At 41.3% G+C, this 12,423-nt stretch overlaps 1 protein-coding gene across 2 annotated transcripts in view; it reads left to right on the forward strand.

Moving 5' to 3' along the window:
* The window catches only part of FCHSD2 (FCH and double SH3 domains 2), a 138,507-nt gene extending 126,504 nt beyond the window's left edge, over nucleotides 1-12,003 (forward strand). Inside the window, exons 14-20 of one of the 2 annotated variants that reach the window (XM_084296569.1) lie at nucleotides 4,640-4,774; nucleotides 5,517-5,600; nucleotides 5,733-5,910; nucleotides 6,289-6,509; nucleotides 7,853-7,982; nucleotides 8,139-8,221; nucleotides 9,769-12,003. In XM_084296569.1, coding sequence (XP_084152695.1) covers nucleotides 4,640-4,774; nucleotides 5,517-5,600; nucleotides 5,733-5,910; nucleotides 6,289-6,509; nucleotides 7,853-7,982; nucleotides 8,139-8,221; nucleotides 9,769-9,852 — 915 coding nt within the window. In that variant the 3' untranslated portion in view covers nucleotides 9,853-12,003. Of the gene's footprint in view, nucleotides 1-4,639; nucleotides 4,775-5,516; nucleotides 5,911-6,288; nucleotides 6,510-7,852; nucleotides 7,983-8,138; nucleotides 8,222-9,768 lie in introns of both variants that reach the window. The other variant, XM_084296568.1, reaches the window with a different exon arrangement.
* The last annotated feature ends 420 nt before the right edge of the window (nucleotides 12,004-12,423 follow it).

The raw sequence follows: 12,423 nt of genomic DNA on the forward strand, positions 1-12,423 counted from the left end.
AGATTGATTTTCTGGCCTTGGACGAGTGCCATACCATTTATTTTCCATCTCCTGAAAACAAAAAAATGTCTGCGTGTTTCTTTGAAGTTTCATTAGGAGTTTAGGATGTTAGCTGAGCTATTGGGATGAAAGGCTCTTTTTTTCCTTTTTTTTTCCAAATATTTAGGAAAAATGTTGACTCTACATCCTCTGTTCACAAGTAGTTTATGTGCAGATTGCTTTGAAAGCCGTCAGGAAAGCTAAGCCCGTTTTCCAAATCGATTTGGGCAGTCGAGATGAAAATTTGATGCATTCCACGTCAGTGTAAGGCTTTGGAAATCAGGCTGGTTTCCTCTGAATCGCTCTGAGCAGTGTTGATATTCCTCTCCAAAGAATTTGGGGACCACCAAATACTTGTCTGCACCTTGTCTTTCTGCACGAGTAGCTAGAATTCAGAGCAGAACCGAAGTGAAATTGGAAGCAAACACCACCACCACTGCATTTCATCAGCTGGTTAATTCTGCACCTCTTCCATTCAATTGCATGGATATGTCTCACTATATCCTCAGTCACTCCAACACTTTTGAAAATTTCATCCACATTACACAGAATTTAACTAAAACGGGGCTTGGACCAGCGTAAGATTGATAAGGACTTTTTACTTGTTTGGGTAAGCCCAGTTGGGTTTGTAATGTCTATGGCTCCTTTGCAAAATAAGCCAGAGACATCTTCTATATGTTTAGCTTGGGAAAAAATACACCACATTTTTATGTAATTCAAGAAAGAATAAAAAGAAAACTCCTTTTCCTCCCTTCTCCCGTCCCACAGAATGATGTGTTTCAAAACAAGCAGCCCTAGCTGAATCAAACAGCTGCCTGAACCGAGAAATCCTGTTCAGAAAACAGGAAGCTCTAAAAGAGCTCATCATCTATTTATTTTTTCTCCCCCTGCGAGGCATGCAATGCTGAGCTGTCACCTTTGGCAGTCCTGCTAGCCAATCTGCTGCTCTTCACCAGCAACCAACAAAAATAAAATTCCTGAAGGCTGACTCAGCTTGCCTCAAACAAACTGAATTTTTTTTCTCTGCGTGTCTAGCGTGTGGCAGAATATTCCACCCAGTTCAGAGGCTTTTGTGAAGTCTCACTTTGGGTGTGGGTACTTCCTTCGTTCGTAGTCTTCATACACTATTAAAATTACGTCATTCACACTTGTTTTTTAAATCTTTTTGACCAATTCTTTGGGCAGCCAGAGCGTACCTTCTGCATAACAAAAGTTGAGGGGAATGGCGTGGTGGTTTCTCATAGCGCTGAGGATGGATGGAGAATGTCCTTTGCAGCAAGCATGCATTGCCTACACACAAAAAGTCCTGCTTTTTCTTGTGTCTTTTCATGATTTTCTGCTTTTTTACTGGGTTCTTGGTAATGGTTAAGGGGCAAACCCTTCCAGGGAAGGTCATTTTGGATGTACAGATACTTTCATGTCCACTTCAGTTCACAAGAGGGAGTGAGCACAGAGTAGCAAACACCTCCTGAACCCACTCTAGTCTTCTGCAGGATGTTGGGATGTCTCCTGGAGGATGTCCCACATAGGCTCGGATGCTGGTGGTGATATACAAAGGCTGATAGAGCCACAGCTCCTTGCAGGCAGTCTCTGCAGGCTTTATTCCCATCATTAGTAGCACGATTCAAGTCAGATTCAAGTCACACTGTGCAGATCTACCTTTCAGACTTCCCAAAGCCTGGAGAAATTCTTCTGCTGAGTTTTATTTTAAGCCCTTCCTGGCCCTGATCGATGAGGAGAAGCCACATCGCTGCTGTGCTTGGTGATGTTTTTTCCCTTTCTTCTCCTTGTGCTCCACCTCCTTCGGCTTCCCGTCGGGCGTTGAGCATCCCGTTGGCTGCTGCCCAGCACCTTGTTCTCCGTCCCATCGCACATGCTGACAGCTGGCCCTGCACCCAAAACCCCGCGGGTCCCTGGCGAGCTCGCGGATGCCACGGCGTGGGAGGTTAAAGCTCTGGTTCCTGTTTTCCCCTTTTTTTTACACTTACGTACGCTCCCGCTTGAAAAAAATAAAATAAAAGAGACGCTGTTGACCTTGGCAGGCCGGATGAGGACAGCCTGTGGATGGAATTCGTAGAACTGTTACAGGAATTACGCTGCAATTATCGGAGAATTACTGCGGCCTGAAACAAGCAGCACTTTCACTTCAGCCTGGCTCACAAGTCGGCTCCCTGCCCTCCTGACGTCGCGCTTTGCTCGGCAAGGCTCCCAGGGTATTTTCTTCAAAGCGACTGAAATGAGGAAAACAGCACTGGTGGCTTGATAGCCATCTATTTATTTAATAAATACCATTTATTATATATTAAATACTCTAATGGAGATTTAATATAGAACGTCTTGGTTGGAAGGGACCTTCAAGATCATCAAATTCCAATATATTTATTTACAGTAAGCAGGAGGAGTTAATATCCCATCACCTATCCAGTCGGCTGACTTTCTGATAGCACGATGAAATGCATCATCTTGGAAGGGAATACCTTTTTTTTTTCCTCGTGTAGATGCCAAAAAAAAATAATGTTAATCATCATTTTGAATTTCAGTGTCATCTGGAAGACGTACGCAGGGCTACTGTGACATATTGATGGGGCTGGGAAACCTTTCTGGTGCTTGCCTCTGGGATAGCAAGTGTATATATAAAGGAACTTATTCAGAAAGGAGGAATTTGTGATTTAATATTATATTATTTTTATATCATTATTATTTATTCAAAATAAATGGAATTTATTTTCCAGGAATGAAGGTGTGCTCTGCTGTTGACAGGGTCAACAAGGATAGATAAGGATAGATAAGGAGGAAAAAAAAAAAGACTTTGGGTTTTCTTTTGCTATCAGTTGTGGAACAAAACTAGAAATATATTTGCATTTTGTTTCACACGTAGAATCAAGCTGTCTTGTCAGCTTCTTATCTTCATTTATCCTTGTTTTTCTGTTTTGTCCCTTTGGTACCACTCTGGCTGCTGCGTTTAGTCTCTGCTGACAGTGTCTTTCGCTACCAGACTGCATAGAAAGAGGAGCTTTATGAAACAAACTGCTAAGTTTTCTGTATCCTTAATGCTGTTTTCCCTCTGCGTGCCAACTTCGCAAATGATTCCCTTCAAGGAGCTTGAGCAGCCCACACACTGCAAATTAAAACGTATTTCTCCTCCTCGTGTTAGAAAACCAGCACCAGATGTTCCACGAACACGGCCTTCTAGACATGATACACCAATTTCCATGAGGTTTCGTGTGGCTGTCAGCTGGATGCCAGCTCCGGCTGCTGGGACGTAGAGCATACACAGCACAAACCAGTTAGAAACTGGAGGGGAAACCTTACATGTGCCATAATTTAGTAGGTTGCTGATTTATCAAAGCATTAGCTAGCCGGGACGGTGAGTTTTTCATAGTACATCCATGAACAGCGGGGTAGAAATGGATAGAAGCAGTTCTGGAGTGAAAATGCCTGGGAGAAATTAATAGGAGTTACACAGAGGTGTTATAAAAATTAGTGTAAATCAGAAAATCATCAAGCTTTGTGATCTGCTCCAGGTCTGGAGGAGCGAAATACCCTCCTCCTCGGAGTATATTCATGTTTCAATACTATATATATATATACATGCATATATATTACATATTTATAAGGGTTTAAGTGTATTTTTATAAACATAAATAAAGAGAAGACGGCAAATACGTAGGCAAGTCCTTCAAATCAAAGGCAACACTGCTATCTTTGCACGAGACGAAATGTTTATTCAAAATGCAGTCTGGGCACGCGGCCAAAGCACAGTGCTTGTCGATGTTGCCCCGGCTGCATTTACAGAAACCTGCCTTCTTCCAGCATGTTGACTCCAGCTTTTATTTCAACTTTTACGGCTAGTTTTTTAATCGTAATTCTTTCTCTCAGGATTTTTATTTTTTTTTTTTAATAAACTGCAGCAAATACCTCGCGCAGAGCGCACCAGATGGAAGGCTGAGGTTTTTATTTCTTCAATTTGAGTATTTCCCCTGCAGTTTCATTTTGTAGCTCGTGGTCACAGGTACATTAGCCTCTTAATAGCACAAATTCTCCGTAACCGACCTTTTTTTTCCATGAAACTATTTGCTACGGCTCTGAAATGGCATCTCCAAAGCACATCGGTCACATTTCATAGCTTATGTAAAAAATTGCTGTCCGGCAGTTGAGTTACAGCCTCCAAAATCTTTTAGTGATGGGTTTTAAGTACATGGGCCTGGGCTTGAATAAAGAATTACAGCTGAGTTGGGCAAAGATGGGATTTGGTGACAGCTCTTATTCATCTGCTTCTCTTACTGGCTTTGTTTGATGATTGTCTTCCCGACGCTGAGACTCACAGGCTGAATATTTTTTGGTCCTGATTTCCTTCTTTTATTTTTTAAGGGAAAAACTTGCATTGTGTTTTTGTGCAGTCACTGATGATTCAGTAATTGTAAGCAGGAAAAACCAAAACCAACCAACCAAAAAAAAAAACCCTGAAGAATAGTGGTTAATTCATTTCATTGTTACTGCTTCACTTCTTTTTATTTAACACGTTCATTTTGGCTTTTGATTAAGTTTGACTTCACATTCAGTTTGACTTCATTTTGATGAATTTATTTGTTTTTAATAGATTAATGCTGATGCGGAAAAAGAAGAAGGTGAGGAGTTTGAAGACAGCATGGATGTTTTTGATGACAGCAGCTCTAGTCCTTCTGGTACTCTAAGAAATTACCCTCTCACCTGCAAAGTCGTTTATTCGTATAAGGTTTGTGATTTTTTTTTTCTTTTAAATTTGTGTCTGCTTCGAAAAACAAATCCCACCATGATATATAACACACACAGCACAGCCTGGGGGAATTGGAGTTAGGACGCCAGCGTTTGGTAATTGTGCACATTAACTGTGTCTGAATGCGAGATGTGAAAAGCACAAGGAGAGAGGAGCACGTAGAGATGTCCCTGTCCGGCTCCTGCCATCAGGAGGTGTTCTCATGTTTGTTGCTGAGTCTGCAGGGCTGCACTAGCAGTGGTATCGGTGTCCGGCGCGCCTGTGCCTTGCGCGACAAAGCTGCTCTTTGTGCTGGAATAGTGCAGCCACTGTTGGCGAGTTGAAGCTTTGCTGACAAACTGCATTCATGCTGTTTACCTCTGCTCGCGCTGTTGGGCCAGCCGTAAATCACACCGCGCCGGGAGCCGAGGCCAGTGGCAGCCTTCGAGTACGGAGTAATTAGGGTTACAAAAGTAAACAGGGCTCGGCAGGCTGGGTGGTATTCAGGGGGCTTCCATCTGTCCTCTTGACTGAAAAAGGCCTTGGGGGTGCCATGGGCACTCAGAAAAACCCCTTATTAATCTGCTTTAAAGTCAGCTACATCATAGACTTTTTTTACTTTTATTTATTTTAAACCTCATTTCTAATAGAGTTCTGCATGAGAATTCTAATTTCTAGTAGAATTCTGTCCCTCGCACCCGAAAACACTTCTAGTTTCTAATTTTCCTGTTATACACCTCAGGCTTCGCAGCCAGATGAGTTGACCATAGAGGAGCACGAGGTGCTGGAGGTTATTGAAGACGGCGATATGGAAGACTGGGTAAAGGTATCATTTTCCTCAGGTTGTTTTCTTTCCGCTATTACTTTTAGAAACAGAACTAGTGACGTAAGAACGTATTTGGATTATTTTCAGAGTAGTAGGCAAAAGCAGAGCATCTTTCCTGTCGTTTATTTCCAGGCACGGAACAAGGCGGGCCAGGTGGGTTATGTCCCGGAGAAGTACCTGCAGTTCCCGACATCGAGCAGCCTGCTGAGCATGCTCCAGTCCCTTGCAGCACTGGACAGTCGGTCACACACCTCAAATAATTCAACGGAGGCTGACTTGGTCTCAGGCAGCCTGAATGGAGACTCCAGTGGTAAATATCAATAAACCAGGAAGTGGTGTGTTAAGCTTGCTCTCAAACGTGGTCTGTTCAGTGAGTTTGGAGGTTGCACGTGAGATTTTCACAGAATCACAGAATCATTTGGGTTGGAAGAGACCTCCAAGATCACCCAGTCCAGCCTCTTATTTCTCAATTTCTCCTTCTTGAGCTGCACCTGAGCACAACTGTTCTTAACAACGATCTACCTACAATCAAACATCTGCATAATTGACTTGTCTGTCTTGTAGAGTTGCAATTAACATTAACCAAAATTAAGGAAACCTAAAATAACTTGATTTAGCAATTATTCATATAGCTCTTGGTTGTTTTTTTTTCAGTCTGATGCTGATTACACTTTTTTTCTTTCCCCAGTCTGTTTTGTAAAAGCACTTTATGACTATGAGGGCCAGACAGATGATGAGCTGTCCTTCCCAGAAGGGGCGATCATCCGCATCTTGAACAAGGAGAATCAAGACGATGATGGGTTTTGGGAAGGAGAATTCAACGGACGTGTTGGGGTATTCCCTTCAGTGTTAGTTGAAGAGCTTACGGCCTCAGAAAATGGAGAGACTCAGTGGATTGGAGATATTCAGGTACGTGGAGAGTTGTATGTGTGGTGTTAGTTTGTTAGGGCATGTTCCTGTAGGAAATTTTACCCTCTGCACACTAACCCTTTTCACTCAGTGACAAGCTTTGATAATCTTGAGCTATTCCTTTGGCTAGTGATGTACTCGATATTATGAAAATGTGATTTAGAAATCACCCACTTTGGGAAGTTTTGCAAGACCACAGGGATCTGCTGCTTCTTTAACAGAAAAAAAAAAAATAGAACAAAATAAGAAAAAAGAAAAAAGTGAATGCTTACCTTTTAGCTCCTTACCCAGCCTAATAATTACCAACTGATGTGTTTTGGCAAATGCAGCAGATTTGTGAATAAAGGAAAGTATTTGGGTAGAAAGGAAATGAGCCAAGGAGAAAATTCGCAGTCTACTTCTTGTAATTAATTCATGGCATGGACTGAGACATCGAACAGAACCTGGCAAAAAGAGAATTACAGGCTCTCTTAGCCCTAATTTAATGTTTTCATACTTAAAGCTGGTCTGCGTCTTCTCAATTTTTGAAGGGAGAATGCTGCTGAATATTGTAGCACAGTACTTTTTGCCAAAACGTCCTCATTTCAGCGTAGTTCTGTAATCCCCACGCTACAGTAGAAAATCAGGCGCCTTCTGTAACTGTGGTGCTGGAAACTGGACTTCCATGTGTCCTACAGACATTTCTCCAGTGTTTTATTCTTTGATTTGAGAAGACCACGAAGACAGAGGAGTGTTCAGCTGCATTCCTGGGCACGCTCAGTTCCTCTGTTCTGACTGAGCTTCATTTCATTTGAGATAAAAACACCGAAGTGCTGCCTGTATTTAAACGGGTAGGAATGTCAGAGGTAACCAAAGAGACATTCACGGAGCTTTTTGGACAGACTTTGCATGTGTTTGTGTCATAAAATATCAGTGCTAATTTTGTTTCATATTCTTTGTCCCAATTACATGCAGGAGTGTTATTGCTTCTGTTTGTCTCAACATTTTAATGGCACAAACAGAACTGAGCAGTCAGATCACTTTTATCACATTTTTGTGTCTGTGTGGAGAGGCACGCTTGGCCAAATGGCTTTTTTTTTTCAGATAACCTTCAAAAAGCCTGTCTAAATTATACCTGGGAAAGGATGAAAATTTCTGCTCGGTGACAACCTGTTATTTAAAGATAGATCTGTAATCACTGTTGGATATCTTGGCTGTCCTCTGGTGTACCCAACAGCGCTTTTGTCAGATAGTTTTTCTCCAGATGAAAGTTCCTAGCATGCTAATGCCCTGGAGAGCTTCTCGTGCCGTGGTTTGTAGATAAAAACCGTGGAGGAGTAAGGCTTTACCTCTCTCTCACGCAGGTATCCCCGACTCCGAAGCCCAACAACGCCCTCCCGCCGCTGCCGCTGTACGACCAGCCTCCCACGAGCCCCTACCATAGCCCAGATAAAAGAGGGTCCCAGTACTTCCCCAGATCGCCGTCAACTAATGGTAAGAAGTTTTGTGATAGACAAAGAAGCAGTTCTGCTCATAAAATGTTGGTATTTCGGGAAAACAAAAACAACAAAAAAGCTTTTTTTGCAACATAAATCTTACTCAGCAATATTGAGTGACCCGGTGGTGGTGTGTTGATGCTTTCTCTTTCAGAAAACAGCTTCAGCTCAGAGTCCCCTGGATTCTCCCAGCCTCCCCGACTTCCTCCTGAAACTTCATACGGCAAACTGCGACCTGTGAGTTTCAAATGCTGGCTTTTTTTTTTTGTTGATGTTACCAGGTTTTAAAGCTGGGTCGTGTCACTAGCCCAGGTAAAACCCGCACAGGGGCATTCGGAGCAGTGGAATTCCCGTGGCCTGCGATACAACACCTGATGGTTTGGCTCTCAGTGCCCTGCAAATCCAATTACTCCGTATAATAATAGAGCATCTCGGGAGAATGGTGCGAGGAAAAGTCTGCTCACTCCCCTTTGATAATCCCACAGATGTGTCAGAAAGCTGTGGGACACGAGAGCTATTGGAGATAAGTGGGTACTGGAACAAAACAAAGCTGCGCTTGTTTAAACAATAAGTCCCTGACTGGGCTTAAAAATGACCTTGAATTTTATCTGGCCCCTTTGTATCCAGCCTGCCCTTCTGCATCTGCCTTGGTAGCTGGAATAGCTTCGTGTCTCTTTGTGAGGCACATGAATTGTGAAATGTAAGCTGGGAGGAAATTGTTACGTCTATAATGTAGATGTTAGTCAATAAACCTACACCACCTTGCGAGGCTTTGGGAGATTACTTCTGCTGTTGCCACACGTAATACCCACTGAGCAGAACCAATAAAGAGGTGGTGAATAAATGCCAGAACAGTTTAATCGTATGATTTGTACAAGTGTTTTGTGTTTTTTTTCCAGAGGTTGTGTTCCCAGCCACACAACGTGCTGGCAGACAAATCTGCTCGCTGGCAGTTTGATGTAATACCCAATCCTTGGAGCTCCCTTGCATTTAGGGCTAATTTTTTTTCCAAACTGCTTGATTTGAGAATTTTGAATTAAAAATTTTCTTAACAGTGATATCCTGTACCTTTTGTGATGCCTTTGCTGCTTAGACAGAGAGCTCCTGCCAGGAAAGGAAAGGAAAAATTTCATCACTTCAATCTTGCAAAGTTCATCCGCTAGGGTTAACTTTGAATCACATTTTGAGGATTTCAAAGTCCGGCAACAAATCACATTAAGGTCTAATATTTGTGTTTTCCTAACATTTTTAATGAATGAGTTTGCAGAAGAAGTATTCTTTGAATGAATATTCAAAAATGCATTCAAATATTCCAGCAGTGAGTTAGCCTTAGTGAAATACAGATGAAAGATACAGCGCTGCATTATTAAACATTTAAGTACTGAACAGAGAAGTTGCAAGTTATCATATTCTCTGGTGAAATGCCTGATTCAACTCTTTCATTTCGTAGATTTGTATTTACTTAATTTGTTTCTTGCAGCTGAGTGCCTTTTCAAGATACTACAACAGTGCCATGTCTTAATTAAAGGGATTTCTCGTAGTATTGCATTTTAAATATGCATGTTTTTAAAATATTGTGAAGTTTTTTAGGGTATTGCTGACAGTACCAACCAGGGAGGCGCAGCTGTTTCATACTCCACAATTCATGTTTTTCATAGCAAGTCATTCTGGTGTGTTCTGAAAACGTGACAAAAACCCTGCATGGACTTTAAACACCCTTTAAACCCTGTTAAAGCCCAAGGTTGAGTTTGGGGATATTTACTGGCATTTTCTGGCTGTTTCAGGTGCGAGCAGCCCCACCGCCCCCTACGCAGCATCATCGCCGGCCAACAGAGAAGATAGAGGACGTGGAAATTACTCTGGTGTAACGAGCGGACTGGTCGAGCAGTAGTGCTACAATCAAGGCCAAACGCCGCATTTGGTCGATCTCGTTTTTAGGCACCTTTGCATGATGAAGACGTTGAATAGAGCAAGAGATAGGGAGGATTTTCTGTGACGGTGACATGCTGGATTCCTTCCCACGGTCATGACTATTTCGTGCCTTTTTTTTTTTTTTGGGTTTTGGTTTCTAGACATCATTCTTCCTCTCTTAGCACAAACCAAGCCGGGCCAAGCAGCGAGCAGAGGATTGCCTTGGAGCAGGTTTCTCTCTTGGCTGAAGATGGTCAATTTTTATACGGAGGCCGAGGAAAGAGCCTCGTTCATGCAACTTAGTCATAGCATACTTCTACCACGTGCATTAGTACAGTATATTACTGTTGCCATAGGAATGTGATAAAAGATTGTCAATTCTCCAAGTAGCATTACTTGTCTGATTAGCTATTAATCAGATCTTGCGGAACGAGAAAGGGAACTGAAAAAAAAATAAGTATAAGGAGAGGCTGGCTCCTCTTTACTACCCTTGAGGAAGGAAGAAACAGGAAAATAATCTTATAGATAAGGAAAAGTGAGGCAGATCATATGGCGTTAATTACGTTAATGCACACCTCTTCAATAATTAACAGTTAAACAGAACTAAATGTTCTTTGTATTAATATTTATGCAGTACATTTAGTAATAGAGTATCTAATATGGAGGTGCTGAATTAGTAGCAACATCTTGTTCCATAGCATAAACCAACCGGTAGGAAAGTAAGTGAGATTTTGTCTAGATCTGGAAATTGAGCTTCTCTTTTTTTTTTTTTTTTTCTTAGCAGATTTTGGGGGTTTTCTTTTTTCTTTCTTCTTTTTTTTTTTTTTATTTTGGTTTTCTTTTTTTTTTTAAAAAGTTTTTGGGTCACTCTTATCCCAGTTATTGCCGTGTACTTTATTATCCAACGTTAGCAGTGTATCTTTGTCATCAAAAGATCTGGCTAGAGTTAGACGTTACATTTAGAGTATTTACATGCATTATTTAGTTCGTGCATTGGATGGTCCTGTAGTGTTCTCCCACCTGAAGCCAGAGCCAGGAAAAACTCTGGTTTATTCCAAGCCTTCAGACTGCCTTAGTGGCCAAGAGCACAACAGAGCATGGTCGCAAATTCCTCTTAGGCAACAAGTAGAGAGTAAAAAAAATCTCAAAAAAAATCTCAAAGCTAGGCTTAAATCAGAGATCTCCGGGAAGGAGGCTTTTTGTTGGTGGTGGGATGGAAAAAGAAGAGGGTTTTCAAAGCTGTAACACGAAGAGGAAAGGGGAAAACCAGGTGAAAGCAGGTTTCTCTTCATATGTGATTCCTAAATTGCTCTCAGAATAGCAATATCCGTCGGATCAAAGCTGAGAGGCATCACAAGGTTGCTTTTTTTGAGCTGTTGTATGGGCTCGAGTGAACGCGCTCTTCTGTGTTCATTTTTTTTTATTTTCTAAGCCAGTAAATCGTCTACCGTTAGTTTACTAACAAGGGCTATTTTTTGAGGCTGCATTTACAAAAATCATCTAACCAGATTTTGTCATAAACTTTGCACATACTTGTAAATCCCAACCCAAGCTGGGTCTCTGAGACATTCGCATTTGCCAATCTCCTTTCCCAGTGGGATCTTTAACCAAGAGTGGGGCTGTTTGAAGAAAAAAAAAAAAAACTCATTGATCAGTTATGAAATCAGTGACTGTCCAATGAAGTCTTTTCCATATTTTTCATTCTTTTGCACCTCTTGTCCTGTTGATCTGTTCGAGGTCTTTTTATGTGTTTATCAAACTTGTTCTTAAGTTTAAAAAAAAAAAAAAAAAAAAAAGTTTTTAAAAAGATTTAACGGTTTGCAAAAATTTTGAAAGCTTCACAACGCAGAAGAAAAGCAAGTTTTGCCATAACGTTCACGTTCAATTTCTTTGGCCAGTTTTTCTGTGTCCTTCATACCTGGACTTTCAAAATTCAGAAAGTGTTATTTAAAGTCTCTTTAGTTGTATTTTAAAATATTTTCTGTAAGAGCTGCTAATTTTATTTAAAAAAAAAAAAGGAAAAAAAAAAAGAAAAAAAAAAGAAAAGTTGTACAAATATGCCTCCTTTTTAACTATGATTTCTTCATACAGGGCATGTATTCGACGTATCATCATGTACAGCGTCAGTACACTGAAAGCATGGGTGCAAATGCTTTCTTTATATTGGCTGTAAAAAGTTTGTATTTATTATGTATAAAAAGTTGAATAATAAAAAAAAAGTGGAACTAAAGCCCTGTTGTTGCCTTGATACCAGACCTGGCGACGTTTGGGGCAAAAAGTCCGTGGAAGATTTCCACCGGGGGAAGATCTGTGGCTGAGAGAGAGCCTGGCCTTTGGGGACAAAAATATAGAGGTTTGGGGGCATCGTTTTTATGGTTTATTATTCTTTTATGCAGAAATGTGAAACTCCTGCTCAGAAAAACACACACAAGCTTAAAATATCGCTTGGAGGTGGTATTTATATGAGGAACAAAATCCTTCCCCAAATGCAGAGCCGGCAACAAAGCCCCAGCTATCGAAATAATTGC

The sequence above is a fragment of the Netta rufina genome (genome assembly GCF_964035555.1).
Source record: "Netta rufina genome assembly, chromosome: 1".
In the NCBI taxonomy this organism is placed as follows: Eukaryota; Metazoa; Chordata; class Aves; order Anseriformes; family Anatidae; genus Netta; species Netta rufina.